Source organism: Pogona vitticeps, chromosome 5 (assembly GCF_051106095.1).
Source record: "Pogona vitticeps strain Pit_001003342236 chromosome 5, PviZW2.1, whole genome shotgun sequence".
Classification (NCBI taxonomy): Eukaryota; Metazoa; Chordata; class Lepidosauria; order Squamata; family Agamidae; genus Pogona; species Pogona vitticeps.
The window spans coordinates 89,269,753-89,292,500 of record NC_135787.1 but is presented as its reverse complement, the minus strand read 5'-3'; the positions used below and the strand labels follow the sequence as shown (position 1 = coordinate 89,292,500).

Below are 22,748 nucleotides of genomic sequence, written 5' to 3'. Positions count from 1 at the left end.
AGACACACTTTTCCCCCACCTCCTGCAAACATTTCTGTCTCCAAGCCAGCTTTATTCAAAACACATAACAAACAACAACATTAACTGTAATGCTTTACTTTTGAATAACATTTACAATATTAGTTTTTCCTAATGCAGTCCCGCCATTTTGGGAATTTGGGATACCCTTAAACTTTTTAAAATAGTATGAACTGCTGGATATCTCAGTGGTTTAGGTATCTGGATGCAGAGACAGAGGTTGCAGTTCAATTCCTCACAGTGCCTCCTTGATAGGGGCTGGACTCGGAAGATCTATCCGCTCCCTTTTTGCTCTGCAGTTCTAAGATGGGGATGATGATTATTTTAAATAATGAGGAAAGATAAGCATTTTAAGGGGAAAATTCAAATAAAAATGAATTCCTTGTAGAAAATCATGGTCCATTTTATCTCAGTGCCACCATCTTCCTCTCTTCCCACTCAAAACATTACTGCAGACACACAAACACAAGCTCTCTAGTTCTTAATGCTGCTGTCAACTTCTGACAAAAGGAGATGGCCATTGTTGCAGCCACATGGTACAGCAGAAGGCACAAATAAATCTCCTTTTCCTATTCCTGTTCATTTTCCCTTCTGCTTTATTTACTTAAAATATTTCTATACTTCACTGTTAAGGTATTTTACAAAATGAGAGGTTAGATAATTAGACAAACTTTTGACAACCGACTTCCCACCCACCCCTTACCTTTAGAGATGGGCACAAAGTGTAGTTCAGCAGTTTGGTCCCACAACCACACAGGTGTTCTGCATGTGCCACACACTTCCCTCCGCCACGTCCTCTGGATGATCACATACTCACTGGGAGGAGTACATTTCCCTCTTCTGCCTCCTTGGGCATTCAGCCATCATCATCAGCAGCACACTTTCCTCTTCCACCTCCTCCGGATGATCACCCACTCATCAAGAGCAGTGTGGGCTTCCCTGTCTCACATCCTTGTCCGAGTTGGCAATCACCAAGGGAGGTGGAGGAAGGAAACATGCTGCCACCAGTGAGTGGGTGATTGCTCGAGGAGGAAAGCATGGTCCTGCTGGTGAGTGGGTGATTTCTGAGAGAAGGCAGGGAGGGAAGTGTGTGGCACCTGTGAAACACCTGAGCAGACATCATGCTGAACTGGGCAGTTTGTGCCATCTCTACTTACCATTTAATACATGGCTGACCACTCTATCCATCTGTCATCTACCTCCTCTCTTTCCTCTCACTCCTTCACATGTTATGACCTTACTCTCTAATCCAATCCAAAAGAAAATAAAATTGGATTTTCAAGATGAAGAAAGAAGGAATACAGAGGAAGAGAAAAAGGGAGAGAGAGGGAGAGAGAAAGAAGCAGAAGGGATGGCAGAGGAATTATGAGTTAAACATTGGTTAAGCATAGATTACTTAATTTCCAAAGTGTCAGTCTGTTGCAGCAAAAACAAGAAAGAGTCTTCTGGCATTTTTAAGATGAACAGGTTTCATGTGGTTTCAGCTTTTGTGGACATAGCTCATTTCTTCGTACATATTCAATTTATCTGAAGCAGTGAGCTATATCCATGAAAGCTTGTGCCATTTAAAACTTGTTTATTCTACATGTGCCACAAGACTCTTGTTTTTAATGTGTAAGTTATACAACCACATTTTGTACAACAATCTCACTTCATAGCTTTATTTGACTAGGTTAGACACAAAATAAATTTCACAGACTCAAATATTCACATTCACCGTAATTTTTGAAATTAGCACAAGATGTAACAACGGTCACTTAGTTTCAGCCAGTTTTGGAAAGGATGGCATATACATGAAGGAAAATTCTTTCAAAGTCTACTAGCCATAATAGTAAACAGCAGTCTGCATTTTCAATCTCCCACAAATTTTTGATATAAAACAGTGGTCAGTGGTAGACTCCAGCCCTGTCCCACCAGTGGCACTGCCAACTTTAAGCAGGGAAAAAGTTCTGGGTTACAGCGCCCCTATATTAAAATCAATGGCTGGATCATGCCCAGTTCAGGTGACATATCGCAATCACAGATATAAACAAGAACAATCAACAGATCATAATAAACAATAAACAAGTTATATAAATACATTTTTCTTTCTAATTGATGGAAAAAGCAAACAATTTTTTTCTTAGCAATTAAAATGAAATCTTATTTGAACCTCACTTCCTCCCCTCCATCCCAAATTGCTATTCATATAAAATCCAAAATGAAAAGGTCTCCAATTAAGAAAACATTTTCCGTTGTGCTGAATTCATGTTACCATACTGTGAGCTCTGACATTTTGTTTCTGTGGTAACCAAAATCAGCTGATTAGTTGGCATGGCAACAGAAAAGATGTAATCCTGGCAGACACACTCTAATCAATGCCCCCAGTACAGATGGTCTCTGGAGGATCAACAAGAAAGAGGCTGGCAAGCATTCAGGAGATCACGTGGCAACTCTAGACTAGGCCAAGAGAAAAAAAGCCAAGAGAACTAAAATAGAACATTTCTCAAACTAACCAGTAGCTTTTTAACCCCTTCCTTGACTTTGTTAATTGCAACTTACAACTCTGCAACTTATGCCACTAGGAATGGGAAATCCTCACATTACCTTATTACTATTGCACAAAATGCAAATAGTAAATTCTTCTCCAACCTTTAATTTTTACTGCTGACAGTTTCTCATATATTTAAAAATCCTTTATTTGATATATGGTTTGTGTGAATGCATAAAAGTAAGACATTTCTTTACTTTTTATATGGAAAAGAAATATAAATTGAACCTAGACATATCCGGGCCTGAAATAGCATACTATTGAACATACAGCAGAAACAAGCATATTTTAGCCATGCACATAGGCTATTATTACCATTTTAATAGGACAGATCACAACAAACAGTATTTATGTGAAGCTATAGAGAAACACAAGAATTGCTAATATTGAATGAAGCAGACTTTGGAGCGCCATCAAATTGTAATACTGAAACTCAGGTAACGCTGGAACAGAACCACTTATTTCAAGATGAAAGCAGAAAACGTTGCTTGAGGTGTAGACACTCATCTCACTTTTGCTTCTGGTAAATAGGCTTTGCTAGTGTATGTGTTAAGATACTGTACCTAAACAGCATCTTAAAAAGCAGAGACATCACCTTGCCAACAAAGGTCCATATAGTCAAAGCTATGGTTTTTCCAGTAGTGATGTATGGAAGTAGGAGCTGGACCATAAGGAAGGCTGGCCGCCAAAGAACTGATGCTTTTGAATTGTGGTGCTGGAGGAGACTATTTGTTTGTTTGTTTGTTTGTTTTTTTGTTTATTTTTCACCTAGGCGGCTTACAAGATCATAATATCATAGTACAATAATAATAATAATAATTTTAAAAAGAGTTATTACATTGAATAATAAAAGCTTCAAGATGAGGAAAAATTAGAAATAAACCACAAAGAAAAGAGAAAAGAGGAAACAAATATTGTTTGAGAGTCTCCTGGACTGCAAGGAGAACAAATCTATCCATTCTAAAGGGAATCCACCTGAGTGCTCACTGGAAGGAGAGATCCTGAAGCTGAGGCTCCAATACTTTGGCCATCTCATGAGAAGAGAAGAGAAAAGACCCTGATGTTGGGAAAGTGTGAAGGCAAGAGGAGAAGGGGATGACAAGATGATGAGATGGTTGGACAGTGTCATCAAAGCTACCAAGACGAATCTGACTCAACTTCAGGAGGCAGTGGAAGACAGGAGGGCCTGGCATGCTCTGGTCCATGGGGTCACGAAGAGTCGGACATGACTAAATGACTAAACAACAACAAGTGTATGTGGTTCTTTAATTATTCCTTAAGCCCATGAGCTCTGTTTGAGCAGAAGAAAAATTGAAACAAAAGAAATATTGTACACATACTGTGGAAGGCAATGAGTGATGCATGGTAATGGAGAGAGGGTAATTTTTATTGGTTTTATATCCCTGGAAAGATGACCCATTTGGCAGTTCTTCCAGGGGGCTTGAAAGGGCAATGAGAACATGCTCATTTTCTTGAACACCCTTTCTGAGAGGCAGAAGGGCAAATGATTTGGTGTGTTTGGGCTCAATTATGAGATCTCATATGACAGGATACGTGGCACCATATCCTGTGATCACTCCACTGAATATCAGCACTATCCTGAGCTCGTTGTGCCTCTTCTGGATAGTATGTGGAGGTGGGGACAATTCTGCTCCCTCTACAAGTGGAGTGAAGCATGAGAATAAGGTTTAAATGGTCTGCAAGTAGGTAGCAAAGAAAAGAAAAATCCTAGAAACAAGGTGTAAAAGCATTTTTTTGGGGAGTGCAGATGGAAAAAGCATAGAATTAGGGTTTGTTTATCTGATGGACTTCTCAGAACCCTAAGCAAAGTTTCTATATTGAAAATGCCAGAAAATAAAACCTCAGAACAGCTATAGAAGCAATGTTTGTTTTTAAAATACCATTACACACTGCAACCGAAGCAATATGAATTTCTATTGTTCTCTAAAGCAGTGCTTCTTAACCTGGGCAATATTGCCCCCCAGGGGGCAATTTTGTTTTTCAGGGGGCTGCTGGAAACAAAATAGCGATGGGGGGCGAAGGAACAGAAGGGGGCGGTAGGGGAGCGATGGTGCGAACCACCAGGAGAAGCGGCTGCCTTGCCCTGCACTGCCACCACCCTCAGACATGAATGGTACCCGGGTGGGGGAAAGGGATTTTGACTTCTATCTGGGAGGGAGCGCAAGACGGAGAGGCGGCAGAATACCCACTGAAGGCGGGAGGCAGGGAGGGAAGGGACTGTGGGGCAGGAGAGGTGAAGACTTGAGCAAGATCTCGGTCAGGCTAGGGGGTGAGTTTGAGAGGGAGCAGCCTTTTCTTCCTCCTGTGTCTCCCTCCCATGTGTGGAGCAGGGGGTCCATCTCATGACTGTCAATGTCATCAAGCCACCTGGGGGAGAGCAATCCTGAAAAAGCCCCTGCCTTGCTGGGGGAAGGGTGGGCCAGAGGAGAGGAGGGTTGCTTTCGCGTGGCAGGCTGAAGGGTCTCTCATGGGTGAGATGGCGGAGAAGGCCAGGTCCATAAATCTGCCTCGATCCCAGGCCTGGGGGTGTGGGCAGTGTGGTGGGGGAAGGAATCCTCTCTCCTTTTCCCCACCTGTCACATGGCTGGCTGTCTCCATCCCTGGCCTGGGGGAGGAGGTTGGCAGCAAGCCTCCCTTTTGCTGGTCTCTCCACCAGCCTCCTCCCCACTCCTCCCACCAACTTCCCCCTCTCTCACTGTCTCTTTCTTGCTTGGATGGTGCGGTGGGGTGTGTGCCCCTGTGTAGGTTTTGACAGGCCGGGAGAGAGTGGTTGTTGAAAAATGCGTTTGGAATGGAAATCAATCACTGCCCCGCATCCTGCCGCGAATTACCAAAGGGAGAGCACCCCAGACGTTTCGCCAGAACTGAGCTCCCTCCCTTCTTGCCAGGCATAACAGAGGGAGGGAGGAAAGGAAAGGGGAAGGAAAGGGCAGAAAGGAGGGGTGAGCAATCCCAAGCTGGGCATCACAAGAGTGTTTTCTCATTAGGCGAGTCTGGAAGTGATGGCCCGACAGGGCGGGTCTCTCTCTCTCTCTCTCTCTCTGTGTGTGTGTGTCCTCAAACTCCGATGAATGTGTGTGAGGTCCAAGAAAGAAAAAGGAGTGGGAGGCACGACACCTTCAGTGAATCATGGTCACCCATGCACTTCCCTGGAGTGGGGAGGCCAAGTATTTTGGCATGGATAACTTCAGGACACAAGGAAGGTGACTAACAAAGTGAACAAACAACATTTTGTACGATTTTAGTCCACCCACAACGTTCACAATTGAAAGTAAACCCTGTCCAGTTAGTGTGTGGCATCTGGAGCATGTATGGTGGGTCTGGATGTGTGGCCTTTTTTCTTTCCTTAAGAATTTTGTTTTCTCCGGGTGGGAACTTTTCTAAATTTTGTCACCTGGTAAGACAGACGAAGAGTAAGAAGTTCTTCTGCACAACCCGTACCTTCCACTAATTTCTGTGCCACTCGGGCAGGAAGATTTCCTGAGCGATTGCACCATTAAGTGATAAGAGTTGGAATTTTAAAAAGATATGCTTTCGCGAAACAAAGCCAGCTATGAAAATAGAAATTCCTCATCGCGGTTTTCAAATATCGTTATTATTTAAACGAACTCTGTTCAGGAGCCCAGTTAGAGGCGAACAGTTGCAAAGTCTGTCTGAAATACTGATTTTGCAACACACACACACACACACACACACACACACACACACACACATGTTTTCCCCAAATGTAACTGAACCAGCTCGAGAGAAATCGTTAAAAACATTAGGTTAATGTTCTCTTCGTAATGGCACATACCTATGGACGTCTGCTCAAAAATATCATTGAGTCCAGTGGGATTTGCTCCCTGGAAAGCCCGTGTAGCTGAGTTAAGTTTCCTGAGAAATTCCAGTGGAATTGAAAGGAGTCAGTTGGAAACTGCCTGGCAGGGCCCTGGGTGTTGTTGAAAGTCAATTGAGTAAAACCAGCAAGAATGACTTTGCCAAGGTTGCTGCCAGGTGAAGTGGCCTTGTTGTTGTTGCTGTTAAGTCATTTAGTTGTGTCTGACTCTTTATGACCCCCACAGCACACCAGGCCTGCCCTGTCCTCCACTGCCTCCTGGAGTTGGGTTAAATTCATATTGGTTGCTTCGATGACACTGTCCAACCATCTGATCCTCTGTTGTCCCCTTCTCCTGCCTTCACACTTTCCCAACATCAGGGTCTTTTCCAGGAAGTCTTCTCTTCTCATGAGATGGCCAAAGTATTGGGGCCTCAGCTTCAGGATCTGTCCTTCCAGTGAGCACTCAGGGTTGATTTCCTTTAGAATTGATAGGTTAGTTCTCCTTGCAGTCCAGGGGACTCTCAAGAGTCTCCTCTAGCACCACAATTCAAAAGCATCAATTCTTTGGCGGTCAACTTTCTTTATGTCCAGCTCGCACTTCCATACCTCACTACAGGAAAAACCATAGCTTTGACTATTCGGACCTTTGTTGACAAGGTGATGTCTCTGCTTTTTAAGATGCTGTCAAGGTTTGTCATCACTTTCCTCCTAAGAAGCAGTCATCTTTTAATTTCGTGGCTGCTGTCATCATCTTCAGTGGTCATGGAGCCCAAGAAAATAAAATCTGATACTGCCTCCATATCTTCCCCTTCTATTTGCCAGGAGATGATGGGACCAGTGGCTATGATCTTGTTTTTTTGATGCTGAGCTTCAGACTATTTTTTCCCTCTCCTCTTTCACCCTCATTAAGAGCTTATTTAATTCCTCCTTTCTGCCATCAGAGCGGTATCATCTGCATATCGGAGGTTGTTGATATTTCTTCCGGCAATCTTAATTCTGGCTTGGGATTCCTCCAGTCCCGCCTTTCGCATGATGTATTCTGCATATAAGTTAAATAAGCAGGGGGACAATATACAGCCCTGTCGTACTCCTTTCCCAATTTTGAACCAATCAGTTGTTCCATATCCAGTTCTAACTGTTCCTTCCTGTCCCACATACAGATTTCTCAGGAGATAGATAAGGTGATCAGGCACTCCCATTTCTTTAAGGACTTGCCATAGGTTGCTATGCTCCATGCATTCAAAGGCTTTAGCAAAGTCAATGAAGCAGAAGGAGATGTTTTTTCTGGAACTCTCTGGCTTTTTCCATAATCCAGCGCATGTTAGCAATTTGGTCTCTAGTTCCTCTGCCCCTTCGAAATCCAGCTTGTACTTCTGGGAGTTCTCGGTCCACATACTGCTGAAACCTACCTTGCAGGGTTCTGAGCATAACCTTACTAGTGTGTAAAATTAGTGCAATTGTATGGTAGTTGGAGCATTCTTTGGCACTATCCTTCTTTGGGATTGAGATGTAGACTGATCTTTTACAATCCTCTGGTCACTGCCGAGTTTTCCAAATTTGTGGCATATTGAGTGTAGCACCTTAATAGTGTCATCTTTTAAGATTTTAAATAGTTCAACTGGAATGCCATCACCTCCACTGGCCTTGTTGTTAGCCATGCTTTCTAAGGCCCACTTGACTTCGCTCTACAGGATGTCTGGCTCAAAGTTAGCAACCACACTCTCTGGGTCGTCTGGGACATCCAGATCTTTCTGGTATAATTCCTCTGTGTATTCTTGTCCAGGACTTCCAGATCTTGCCACCTCTTCTTGATGTCTTCTGTTTGTCCTTTATAATGTCCATATTTACACAAAATAGTCCTTTAATATCTCAAATTTTCCTGAACAGATCTCTGGTTCTTCCTTTTCTGTTATTTTCCTCTATTTCTTTGCATTGTTCATTTAAGAAGGCCCTCTTGTCTCTCCTTGCTATTCTTTGGAAGTCTGTATTCAATTTTCTGTAACTTTCCCTATCAAAAAACAACCCCTCCAAAAAGTCTGACTGGCTTCCCTACAACTCATACCCAAGCAGGTGGCCCAGAATCTTATCTTACCCCTGCTGCAGTGGGTAGGGAGGTGATGACAACTTCCTAAAAGGCTCAATGGGGCATTTCTTTCAAAAAGGTTAAGAACCACTGCTCTAAAGTACGACATCTCCTGAGTGCTCCAGTGTAGCTCAGAGCTTGGAATGTTAAATCTGAAAATTAATTTGTTACTGCAGAAACATAATCCTATTAAAATGAAGCCAAGTTTACTCTTTAATAAACCTGTTGGCCTTTGAAAGTGCCACACAACTCTTTGCAACAAGTCTAAGAGTATGGTTACATTAGGAATACAACTATATTTGAATCAGGTTTAGTGTGTTTAAAATCAATTTAGAAAAAGGTGACTACACACCACGCATGGAAGGTTGGTGTGAGGGTTCAGGTTCAGGCTCCCACTTTTCTTCAAATAAATCATGAGACTTGCAAGGTTTTGAAATCAGTGTAACTTTTATTGCTGTATTTAACAAGAAAACGGTGTCTGCAAAAGCATTCCAACATCTATCACCTTCCAACAATGGGTGGGCAAGGGGTTTCCAATCTTCTCCTTTAAAAGAGTTCCCCCCCTAGAGTTCCACTGCAGACCATATGTGTTAAGAATGAATATTCAATATCACATCTTCACCACCCCAGAAAACCTGAGAGGCTTCTAGAATATGCTGGAGAGAAAAGAACTCCCAGCCAGCAAATCAAGTAAAATGAGGCTGGTGGGACTTCCAGCCAAAGAACAGAGAAATGATGCTCTTCTCTCTGGTCCACACCAGCAGCATTTAAAGATTCAAGATGCAGCTCCAACCCTTCATCTTCATTTGTGTTTCCCAATCCCACTTTTCCACTGACTGACCTCAGGTTGGAGATGGTATATGATGGTGGCATTAGGCACTGTTCTGTTCTATACCAGTTGTACAATGCTATCATCATCACACAAAGAACAAGTTATCACAGCTAGGGTTTTGCTGAGAATGTGGGGCAATTATTGGCATTGGAGCAGATTCAGTTGGTGCATTAAGGTCGGTGAGCGTATATCCTTCTTTTGGGAGATCCCTTTAAGGGATCCATCAGAAGCCAGCCCAACTTGTGGTTGGGGATGCAGACAGATCACACAGTGGTTGTGTACCTTGATTGCACCTCTACTCCTGCCATACCTTTTGTCCAGCAGCTGGCTTGATATGGTTAATCCATTGGCAGCTGGGTCATCTGATTCCTGCCTTTTGTTGTGCCAGTTTTGTTTAGGTTTAACCAATAGAACTGTAGTCTTTTATTTTGGCTTGTGTGGTGTATTTTATTTTAAAGCTTTGCTATGATTTATTGCAGCCTGGATCCCCAAAACCCCGTATCTGTGAGCAACAGCAACTGTTTTTAGCCATAGTGAGGAATTTGTGTTTGGAAGTGTCCAAAACATGATTGTTTTCAATTTTCTTGCTTAAGATATCAGGGGAGTATCTGGAAGAGTGTCTTTTCATATATATAATCAAGTAGGAGCAAAGCTATTATTTTAGTTAGATCAGGCCTATATAACAGCCCCCACCTGCCCCATCAAGCTAAATGCAACCCACCAACCAAGAACAGTGAACTGACAATCCCCATTTTTGCAAGCTGTGAAAATAATGTTTACTGTATACCCAATGGATTATGTAGATGGTGGTGAACTGAAATAATCTTGGTGGATTACATGCTCTGTAGGGCACAGGTAGATATCTTAGATGTCTCAGCTCTTATCTTCATGGTTAAATGGAAGTTACCCATCGAAGATATCATTTATAAATAACAAGTTACTTGCTAATTATCACTTTTTGCAATTACTGAAACACAATTAAGCTACATTATGGTAGAATCCAAGAGATAGATAACCTTTCTCTTTTAGCTGCTTTAATATACCGTATTTTTCTGTTTATAAGATGACCCAAAGTATAAGATGAACCCCTTTTTCTAACCCCGAATTAGAAAAAGCAGGGATCAAAGGGCTCCCTTTTTGCTAAGGCAAGGAAAGCATCCGTCACAGTGACTGCCGCTTTTCCTCACCTTTTGAGAAGGCACAGAGTTTAGCAAAAAGGAAAGGGAGCAAGGGTTCCCCTTCCATTTTTGCTAAAGCCCCGTGTCTTCGCAAAAGGCAGTGGTAAAGAGCTGCCTTCTGTGTATAAAATGACCCTCATTTTTTTCTCAAATTATTAAAGAAAAAAGTGTCATTTTATACATGGAAAAATATGGTATTTTAAATGTGTGTCCTCAAAAAGGAGGAGAATCACATGGTTCACTTGCTGGTTTATGCTGTGCCATTTGCTCTGTTTTGGATATTGAGATTATGGTGAGGTGGATGAGATGAAAATATTTCTGTCCCAGAAGCCATGAGTATGCAGCATTCAGAGGTTTCTAAAGTAAATAAAAGATAACTATTTTAATTCACTTTGAGAAATGGACTCTATTTCTAAAAAATATTGTCATTAACTATGTTTGTGAGTAAGTATGTTTGTTGGCTTGGGACAAGAAATGTAAGTCATAACTTCAATGCTCTGTTCTAGACTCGGTTGGACTTCAGTTATTATCATCCTTCACCGTCAGCTACCTTGGATGGGGTTAACGGGACCTGGAGTCCAGCATTATCTGAAAATCCACGGGTACCCTACCCCACCACCGGCCAAACCTCTGTTCATTTTGGTGTAGCGTATAGTTATGTCTGCGGAAGTGTGCAGGGCATGACACCCAGTCTGTATTGCACAATCTGATTTCCCAATTGGTTGGGCAGTTCCCATCAGAACTGTTGCATGACATGCATGCATAACTACCTCATAGACTGCACTTACAACCTGATGTGACTTTGCCTATAGCTTTAACAACTTCATATTATGCACACAACAGGATTACAGCCATTGCGTCTCAGAGCATTTAGTCTAGTTATTAATTTTTTTTAGTATCCCTACTAGATACTATCTTATGTTACGTTATACTAGAAATTCTCTAGCTTGAATAGGTTCTCTATGTGCTACATTGTAAAGTTTCTATACCACAATTAAATGTCTGCCTGATTGCTACTCTAATTTGCATTGTGAGATAAAGGAGGCAGCTGAATGTAACATCTGAGCTGGGTACTCTGTGTATTTGCAGAGATTCAGTTCAGGCAATATTAACTCCTCTATCAAGAGGACATGTTGTAAATTAGGTCTCATTGTTCCTTAGTCTCTGCTTTGACTGACAGAGTCATCACATACGTTATGTCATGTATGCCAGAACTGGAGAGGTATGCATGTACTCCTTTGCCACACAGATAGAAGCAGCAACCTGGTAGGTTTGTGAGCTGTGATTTCACAGGATAATCTACCTTTTTCTTAGCTGAAATATAAATACATAAAAAAGAAGCAATGCTTTTCTACAGTTTGTTGCTGATAACCAAGAATCTAGTCATACAATGAAACATTTTGAAATGAAATTTAAAATAGGAGGAATCATCCTCACTATCTATGGGACAACAGTTCTAGTCTGAACAGGATACTGAAAATCCATCAATTGCAAATTTCACATTAAGACTTCCTATTACCTTTGTAAACATGGGTTTTCCATGCTGAGTGACCATGGCGCACTGATCACAGTCCATTGTGATGGAGGCGTTGTGGTATGATTCTTTTGAGTGCTTGAGGATGTAATACAGGTCTGTCACACCTCCTTCAAATACAGTGCTAAAATAACGAGGAATGAGGGTTCTTCCAATTGCTGTTGGGAAAATACAAAGCAAATGAGCAAATGCTACTAGATAGAACTCTGTAAGTTATGTATACTTGTTCACTTACTACAACAATGATCAGCTTAGACTAGTGAAACCAGTAAAGATACAGTGGTGCAGGCTCAAGGCATGGAGGTTAGCATCTGAATCTATGTGCATCCATAAATGCGCACATATCCACAATCTATTTCCTTCCTTGGAGGAAATAGAGGGGTTTTTGTTTTGTTTTTTACCAGCGCTCTCTCTCATCTTTTTTAAAAAATCAGTACACTAGTATCTCGGTTTATGAAATGAATACATTCTCCGGAATGTTACGTAATGTGGAAATTTCATAAATGAAACGTGGATTGCCATAGCAATGGCAGCAACAAACGTCCAGGCATGGGGAACCTTCCTTTGCAAATAAAAAAAAATGGGGGGGGCATAAACTAAGGCATTATTTTCAACAGATTTTCATTTGTAAACCAGAAATTATGTAAAACAAGGCATATGTAAACCGAGGCACTACTGTATATGAGAAAAAGCTCTCAATTCCTTACACACAGACATATGTAATGAACTGAAACATTACGTAAAATTGATGAGAAATTGGTGATACATTTTGCAGATGAAGAAGCTGCACTTAGGGCCTTAAGACGGGTGCATGTAATATACATACAAGCATAATTATCTCTGTGTACTGTTAAAATGAAGGGAAGGAAACAGGCGGAAGAAGTGGTCATGTTCTGAATCAAGGAATGGTCAGCCTATGCTCCTTCAGATATTGTTGGGCTACCATTCATATTACCCCAATCATGCTAATTTTGACTAGTGGTGTAACACCTGGACAGTCACAATGTGTCCATCTCATTCTAAACCAAGCAAGCAAGCAAGCAAACAAACAAACAAACAAGTTCCAGGGTAATTATTTATACATTCAAAATAAGAATGTGCCCCTGCTAGAATCTCCCAATAGAAGAATTACTATTGTTCACAGCAGAAGAAGTAGCACTTATAAATGACAAATGAACTGAAAGTTTCATAAATTTGCAGAGGCATATCAGTGTCTGTAGAAAGCATGGGTGTTCCTTATCATAGAGAAGCACTTGTATTGCTTCAAATAAGCAATGAGACACACTGATTTTGAAGAGTTACTCCTAAGCTGGAGGGCATTTCTAGGTCACATATATAGTAAGGTACTTGCTGCTGTGCTCTAGTTTTTCCTCTGTAGAAAAGTAAATATCTGATTTTTTAAAAAAATCATACTATTTACCCAGTTAGGATGTATTCAAATTTTTCTGCATGCAAAAATAAGATGGCATTTGTGTGTGTACACTTCAAATATTTAAATAAATACGTTAAACAACAATTAGAACATATTACTACTTTCAATTGTTTTGAAAGAATTGATTAAGAATAACAAATTTATATTAGTAGAAACAAAAAAAGTATGCAGTTGCTTTTGTACTTGTAAAAACCGAAGGTTTCAAAGATTTATAAGAATAATTAATTCATCATTTAACAACAAAGGATAAAGTATATCTGAAGATCATGAGATTATAAAGCAGGGTGTTCTGCACATTATCCATAAACAATGTCAACCGTTACATCTGAATCACCTTGGACAGGGATTCCAGAGTAGAACACATCGTTATTGATGTGGCTAAGAAGTGTATACTTAAAGCAGGGAACGGAGCTCTTTTTGAGCCAAAGTGATTCTGGTGATACATGACAGAGGAAACACATAGAGACAAATACATATCCCACATGCAGGTAAGCACCGGTTGGTGCCTACTGTGATTGGTTGAAAAAGCAACCAATATTGGGTGGAGCAAAACATAGCATTCTCTCTCTCTCTCTCATACACACATACGCACACGCACACACACCTTTTGCTTCCTGCAAGGAAGCAATCAAGAATGGCCTGGTAGGGGGAGCCTCAGATTGAGGTGGGACAGCACTCCATTTGTCTTAATGGACAAATCGCCATTAATAAAACTCCATTCACATTCTTTCTGTCTACCACACACTGATTCATTCACATATACACACTCCATTCACTCATGCACACACAGAGAAAATATGCATACATACACATCTCATTCACTTAGCTTGATGTGTTCATGACACACAGTTCATTCACTCTCACTCTCTCAACTCATTCATATATGCGCACGTTCATTCAACTGTGTATATTGCTAGTCCCATTTAGGGTAAACCCATTGAATCAATGCTGATTTGCCATTCAACAATTGATCCAGTATGTCTACTCTTAACAGAAACTCTCTCTCTCTTACACACACACACACACACACACACAGAGGGAGGGAGAGAGAGAGAGATCACTCAATGCAAACCTTTGTCTTCTGTGCTGGAAGGCTTCTTCTCTCCACCCCTACAGCACAGAAACAGTTACGTAGATTAGAGAAGAAGATCAAAATGACTCCCTCCCCCAGCTGGAGAGCCAATGTGATGAAGTGGATGGAGTATTGAACTAGAACTCAGGAGATCTAGATTCAAATTCCTTTTTGGTCCTTGGAACTCACTAGGGCTGGCGATGATAGATGTCTACCACTCCTTAAATGTCTCATGTACCTTATCAGGGACATCACAAGTTGGAAGTGACTTAACTTCAAAATTCCTGGCTTAAAAGATCTCACGACCCCCAAGCTGACATGTTAAATTTTCTCGACTCTCCTACCAATTGCACACATTCAACAATATCCCAGTAGAATACTTATACAGAGCTCTCTCTCTCTCCCTCTGACTGTATCTCTCTCTCTCTGGCACTTAGTGATGGAAGAGGGCAAACTTTAAAGCCAACCACTTTTAATTCCTTGTTAGTTCTCCACTATAGAGGCATTCAGGTGCTGCATCAATTTGCATTTGTATTTCTCTTTCTTCAGAACAAACAGAACCTGGATTTTAATAGGCCTAAGAGAAGGGAGTGGAGAGTACACTCTTCCATTTGCACAACAATGAATTCTTGGCTAAAAAGCTGTAATTTTTTTACCATTGGACACTCTGGCTAACCCTACAGTTTCCATCATACTTGCCTCTTACTATGGGGCTGATTAAAGTTCCTCAGAATGTGTCAAGTGAAGTCTTGTAGGGAAGAATGTTTTCAAGTTAGGGGACCACAGCTAAGAAGGCTTTATCACAATTACTCAACCACCTCACTTCCAAAGGTGGGAGGAAGGGTTCAAAGATAGGCTCGCTTTGTTAGAATTATTGCAGTCTCAGAGGTTGTCTTTAAGATGTTTCAGTTGGAAGGGATCTTTCTGAATTGAGGTGAATGTCAATCAATCCAATATCAGTCAATTGTTCCCTCTTTGCCTCAGAATTTTGAAGACAGCCATGCCTTTCTATTCAAGAGTCCTTTTCCCACTCTTTTTAGGCAGAAGTGTCTGGCACAGCTATGTAGTCAGTCAGCAAGTCTGTTAAATCAGTCATGAAGCAAATTAGTCATGAAGCTAGTTGACCCATTAAGCTCTGTTCAAGTAACAATATTTTTCTACAAAATGTTGTTTGTTTTAATCTATTCACAAATATGAGCAAAACTGCACTTTTTATTTTTTTGTCTTACTACTGTATCTCTGAGTGAACTATTTAATTAATTTAAATAGTTAATTTGTATACCACCCATCAAGGCCACTCTGGGCAGTTCACAAGAGAAAATAAAACAAAAGTCAATAACAATAAATTAAAATAAAGTAACATCAAAGTGATATACAAAAGAAACACACACTAAACATAATAAATTAGAAACACAATAAACTTAAAAATATAGCACAAAACATAACATTTAATAAAAGCAATCAGGATGGGGGAATCTGTGACTTAGGGGTTGGTAACTACTCTATTGTTCTATAGGTATAACATTCTCAAAGGCCCATCTAAATAATCAGGTTTTCAGCAATTTTTTAAAAGATAGCCAGTGATTGGGCCAGGTGGATATCATGCAGGAGTTGATTCCATAGAGGTGGCACAACCACCAAGAAGATCTGATTTCTGATCTTTTTGTTCTGGACCTCTCTTGGGAATAATGCCCTCAACTGTCCCACCTGGGATGAATGAGTAGGACAAGCAGAACTCATTGGAAAAAGGCATACTGCCAGTTATTGAGGTCACAAACCATTTAAGGCCTTGTATGTTAGTGTCATCCCCTTGAAGCTGGCACAGAAATTAAAAGATAACCAGTGTAAGGTAGTCAGAGAGTAGAAAAGTGATGGCATCTGTTTAATTCAGTCAGTAGTCTAGCCACTGTATTCTGGACCTGCTGCAGGTTTCCATATTAGCTTCATAGGTAGCCACACGTAGAGAGCATTACATTAATCTTTTCTTGAGGCTACCAATGAATGGACCAGTGTGGTGAGGGATCCAGTGTTGAGGTAGGATGGAAATAGTGGACTGGACCACAGATGCTATCTGGGTGTCCATTGACAGTTCTGGGTCCAGCAGTACATTCAAACTGTGCACCTCATCCTTAGAGAAGAGAGTTTTGTTTGTTCAGTCATTTAGTCGTGTCCGACTCTTCGTGACCCCATGGACCAGAGCACGCCAGGCCCTCCTATCCTCCACCAACTCCTGGAGTTGTGTCAAATTCGTGTTGGTTGCTTCGATGACACTGTCCAACCATCTCATCCTCGGTCGTCCCTTTCTCCTCTTGCCTTCACACTTTCCCAACATCAAAGTCTTTTCCAAGGAGTCTTCTCTTCTCATGAGATGGCCAAAGTACTGGAGCCTCAGCTTCAGGATCTGTCCTTCCAATGAGCACTCGGGGTTGATTTCCTTTAGAATTGATAGGTTTGTTCTCTTTGCAGTCCAGGGAACTCTCAAGAGTCTCCTCCAGCACCACAATTCAAAGGCATCAATTCTTCGGCGGTCAGCTTTCTTTATGGTCCAGCTCTCACTTCCATACAACACTACAGGAAAAACCATAGCTTTGACTATTCGGACTTTTGTTGGCAAGGTGATGTCTCTGCTTTTTAAGATGCTGTCAAGGTTTGTCATTGCTTTCCTCCCAAGAAGCAGGCGTCTTTTAATTTCGGGGCTGCTGTCTCCATCTGCAGTGATCATGGAGCCCAAGAAAGTGAAATCTGTCACTGCCTCCATATCTTCCCCTTCTATTTCCCAGGAGGTGATGGGACCAGTGGCCATGATCTTAGTTTTTTTGATGTTGAGTTTCAGACCGTTTTTTGCACTCTCGTCTTTCACCCTCATTACAAGGTTCTTTAGTTCCTCCTCACTTTCCGCCATCAGAGTGGTATTATCTGCATATCGGAGGTTGTTGATATTTCTTCCTGCAATCTTAATTCCAGTTTGGGATTCCTCCAGTCCAGCCTTCCGCATGATGTATTCTGCATATAAGTTAAATAAGCAGGGTGACAATATACAGCCTTGTCGTACTCCTTTCCCAATTTTGAACCAATCCGTTGTTCCGTATCCAGTTCTAACTGTTGCTTCCTGTCCCACATATAGGTTTCTCAGGAGATGGATAAGGTGGTCAGGCACGCCCATTTCTTTTAGGACTTGCCATAGTTTGCTGTGGTCCACACAGTCAAAGGCTTTTGCATAGTCAATGAAGCAGAAGTGGATGTTTTTCTGGAACTCTCTGGCTTTCTCCATAATGCACCGCATGTTGGCAATTTGGTCTCGAGTTCCTCTGCCTCTTCGTAATCCCGCTTGTACTTCTGGGAGTTCTCGGTCCACATACTGCTGAAGCCTACCTTGTATGATTTTGAGCATAACCTTACTGGCGTGTTAGATGAGTGCAATTGTCCGGTAGTTGGAGCATTCTTTGGCACTGCCCTTCTTTGGTATTGGGATGTAGACTGATCTTTTCCAGTCCTCTGGCCACTGTTGAGTTTTCCAAACTTGTTGGCATATTGAATGTAGCACCTTAACAGCATCATCCTTTAAGATTTTAAATAGTTCAACTGGAATTTCATCACCTCCACTGGCCTTGTTGTTAGCGCGGCTTTCTAAGGCCCACTTGACTTCGCTGTCCAGGATGTCTGGCTCTAGGTCAGCAGCTATATTGTCTGGGTTGCCCGGGATATCCAAAACTTTCTGATATAATTCCTCTGTGTATTCTTGCCACCTCTTCTTGATGTCTTCTGCTTCTGTGAGGTCCCTTCCATATTTGTCTTTTATCATGTCCATCTTTGCACAAAATTTTCCTCTAATATCTCCAATTTTCCTGAACAGATCTCTGGTTTTTCCTTTTCTGTTATTTTCCTCTATTTCTTTGCATTGTTCATTTAAGAAGGCCCTCTTGTCTCTCCTTGCTATTCTTTGGAAGTCTGCATTCAATTTTCTGTAACTTTCCCTATCTCCCCTGCATTTTGTTTCCCTTCTCTTTTCTGCTATTTGTAAGGCCTCGTTGGACAGCCACTTTGCTTTCTTGCATTTCCTTTTCTTTGGGATGGTTTTTGTTGCTGCCTCCTGTACAATGTTACGAGCCTCTATCCAAAGTTCTTCAGGCACTCTGTCCACCAAATCTAGTTCCTTAAATCTGTTCTTCACTTCTACTGTGTATTCGTAAGGGATTTGGTTTAGATTATATCTGACTAGCCCAGTGGTTTTTCCTACTCTCTTTAGTTTAAGCTTGAATTTTGCTATGAGAAGCTGATGATTAGAGCCACAATCAGCTCCAGGTCTTGTTTTTGCTGACTGTATAGAGCTTCTCCATCTTTGGCTGAAGAGAATATAGTCAATCTGATTTCGATGTTGCCCATCTGGTGATTTCCATGTGTAGAGTCGCCTCTTGTGTTGTTGGAAAAGGGTGTTTGTGATGACCAGCTTGTTCTCTTGACAAAACTCTATTAGCCTTTGCCCTGCCTCGTTTTGAACTCCAAGGCCAAACTTCCCTGTTGTTCCTTTTATCTCTTGACTCCCTACCTTAGCATTCCAGTCCCCCAGAATGAGAAGAACATCCTTCTTCGGTGTCAGTTCTAGAAGGTGTTGTAAATCTTCATAAAATTGTTCAATTTCAGTCTCCTCAGCAATGGAGGTTGGTGCATAAATTTGGATTATTGTGATGTTGAAAGGTCTGCCTTGGATACGTATTGACATCATTCTATCATTTTTGAGATTATATCCCATTACGGCTTTTCCCACTCTTTTGTTGACTATGAGGGCTACTCCATTCCTTCTACGGGATTCTTGCCCACAATAGTAGACATGATAATCATCTGAGTTGAAATCACCCATTCCCATCCATTTTAGTTCACTGATGCCCAGAATGTCGATGTTTCTTCTTGCCATCTCCTGCTTGACCACCTCCAGCTTCCCAAGGTTCATAGATCTTACATTCCAGGTTCCTATGCAGTATTTTTCTTTCCAGCATCGGACTTTCCTTTCACTTCCAGGCACGTCCACAGCTGAGCGTCCTTTCGGCTTTGGCCCATCCACTTCATCAGCTCTGGAGCTACTTGTACTTGTCCTCCGCTCTTCCTCAGTAGCATGTTGGACGCCTTTTGACCTGAGGGTCCCATCTTCCAGCGTCATATCTTTTAGCCTTTTGTTTCTGATCATGGGGCATTCTTGGCAAAGATACTGGAGTGGCATTGCCGGTTCCTACCCCAGGTGGATTGCGTTTAGTCAGAACTCTCCACTATGACCTGTCCGTCTTGGGTGGCCCTGCATGGCATAGCCCATAGCTTCTCAGAGTTACTCAAGCCCCCTCGCCACGACAAGGCAGCAATCCATGAAGGGGAGAGAAGAGAGTAGCCTCCCTCAAAGGAAAGGAAAGCACTCAAACTGCAAACATCAGGGGCACCCAACCATTGGACCTCCATCTTATCCAGGTTCAGCCTCAGTCTATTATCCCTCATCTACCCAGCACAGCATCCAGGCAGTGCTCAACAGACAGGACAACATCCACTGCAGAAGGGTGATAAGAGAGAGAGAGCGCTGAGTCTACTGATTACACAAAACTCCAAAACTCCTGATGACCTCCACCAGCAGCCTCAGATTAAAAAGCAATGGAAAAATTATCCATCCTTGAGGTACTCAACAATTAAGAGTCCAAGGGGTGGACACCATGTCCCCAAGTTGTACTCTCTGGGGTCGGTCCTTGAGGAAGGACTGGAGCCAGGACAAATCCAGGTCACCAATCCCCAACAGAGCCACCCCAGGAGGGTACTGTGGTCAATGGTATCAAAGGCTGCTGAAAGACAAAGGAGGACCAACACAGACATTTTGCTTCTGTTGGCTTCCCTCAGAAAGTCATCTTACAGAGCAACCAATGCTGTATCTGTGCCATGATGCAAGTTATACACGCACAAAGACAATGGTTTTTTTTCATGTGGGAGGGAAGAAATCCCTCCCTCAGTGAAGAGCTGACACTGTTCACAACCCAAGCCACCATATCCCCAATTGGTATCTTTTATAAGTCAGGCTGGGAAAAGTCAAGCACAGAAGTCAGGGGTCTGTAGTCAACCAGCACCCTGGACACTTTTTGTGCTATTGCAGGGTCAAACTGAACTAAGCGGGCAGACAAAGAGGAAGCAGCAGTGGTCCTCCCAATCAGCTAAACTGCTGGTGGAGTCAAGATCAGCTCGGAAGGCCTGAATTTTGGATCTGAAGAAGGCTGCAAATTGATCACAAGAAAAATCATAATGAGGCTGTACTTCACCAGAATTGGTTAGGTTGCAAACCACCCAGAAAAGTTCCACTTGTTGGTTCACAGTCTCCTAAATGATCCTGATGTTAAAGGCCTTCTTTGCTGCTATTAAGCCACTGGCGTACCTACTGGTCATGTTCTTAACAGTAGCCAAATTTTGCGCAAACTGATCCCTCCTCCACCTGCTCTCCAGTCATTTCCTTGACAACTTCATACTTAATAAGCCCTCAGTATACCAAAGAACAGAGTGAGTTCTGAAGCAGAGAGAGCATTTGGGGGTGATTGGACAAGTTAAATCTCAGCAAGAAGTGATCTGCCAATGACACTGGACAGGAGATCATATTTCACACCCTCAGGTCACTATCAGCCTGTGCCATCAGGAACATGAGATCCAGAATGTGGCCCACTTTATGTGTGGGGCCAGTATCATGCTGGGAGAGGTTAATGGATGTCATGGAATCCATGAACTCCAGGACCGATCCAGACAGTTCAGACTTGGCATAGATGTTGAAATCCCCAGCTATCAATTATTGGGGAGATCTCAACACTGCTCCTGAGATGAACTCAGCCAGCCCTGGTAGGGAGAGTGCTGGATCGTGGAGAGTGCAGTACACCAGCACTATCCCAACCCTCTCTCCAAGCCCTACCATCAGGTGCAGACTTTCTAGACCGGGGCTCAAGAGTGCAGCTGTCCTTCTGATATGGATGGAATCCCGTTAAAGTACCAAGACCTCTCCCCCCTGCAGCTCTGATCTGCCCTGATGCTGCATAGTATACCATGGGGGGCGCATCTGAAAGAGGGCAACCCCTCTCTCATTGCCCACTGAGGCTCCTGTAACACAATCCAGATACACATTCTTCTCCTGAATGTGGTCATGAATGAGGTCATTAATAAGATGTAATTTATTAACAGATCTGGCATTTATCAGCAGACCAGTAGACCACAGCATAACTTCCCCATCCTGACACCACCTGGATGGAATAGTTATCCATTAGAGACACACACAGCCCATCACAATGAGATCCCAATCATAGGGTAGGGCAAGTGTTGTGTATAGAGATCAACTCTACTGTGGTCCTTTCCAGGTTTTAATAGGAGCCTTAGGACAGCGGTTGTAGAGGCTAACTTTCCTTCCCCCCAATTAGCATAGACACTGGGCAATTAGCCAATAGAGCAGGGAGGGCTGGAAACTTCCAAATGAGGGGTGGGTTTTTTATACGTGTGTGTGTGTGTGTGTGTGTGTGTGTGTGTGTGTGTGTGTGTGTGTGTGTGTGTGTTCGTTCTCAGTCTTCATTAAATCGAGTGGAATTACTACTGTGTCGCAGCTCTTATTTGGCGTCAAACCCCACTATTTAACAGCAAGAATAGGGTATAAAAACCCAAACAATATGGTTGCACACTAAATGAAAAAGTTCCCCAGCTAAATAAGAAAATAACGATATAAATATGACTTTCTCAAGATAAGTCTCTGTGGCGGAATGCCCACGTCACTCCTGTCTATCATAGCTGAAGCTCAAGTGCAGGAGCCTATGAGAAGACAGGAGGAGCGGAGTCAAAAAGACAGAAAGAGGGAGTTAGAGAAGAGATTTAGAGAGAGAAGAGGAGAGAATTGGAAAGTTGGAGTGTTAGAGAGAATGAAAATGAGATAAATGGAATAGTAAAGCTAAATAGATAGTCACAGAATATTAAGGAGTTGGTTAATGTGAATAAATAAATACAACACCTGAATAAGCACATGTGTAATCAAATATAAGAAGTTTAATGAGTGATCCTAAACAATAATAAAAGAACATCTGTGATTCAAAAACCAAAAGATAAATAAACAAGTTATATTGGCAGCACGTGTCTGATGGTGGAATGTGGATGAGAGATCCACTGGTGGTAGCGGAAGAAAGAGTAAACGTATCCAGAAAGTGAACCTGTGTTTGGGGGAAACAAACAGGGAACGCTGGGTG

General features: G+C 42.1%; 1 protein-coding gene across 2 annotated transcripts in view; it reads right to left on the bottom strand.

The window, feature by feature from the left end:
- LDB2 (LIM domain binding 2) overlaps nucleotides 1-22,748 on the bottom strand; it is a 343,436-nt gene that overhangs the window by 110,226 nt on the left and 210,462 nt on the right. For both annotated transcript variants that reach the window (XM_020809833.3, XM_073001068.2), the window contains exon 3: nucleotides 12,002-12,174. In XM_020809833.3, the coding sequence (XP_020665492.3) occupies nucleotides 12,002-12,174 (173 nt within the window). The remainder of the gene's footprint in view (nucleotides 1-12,001; nucleotides 12,175-22,748) is intronic.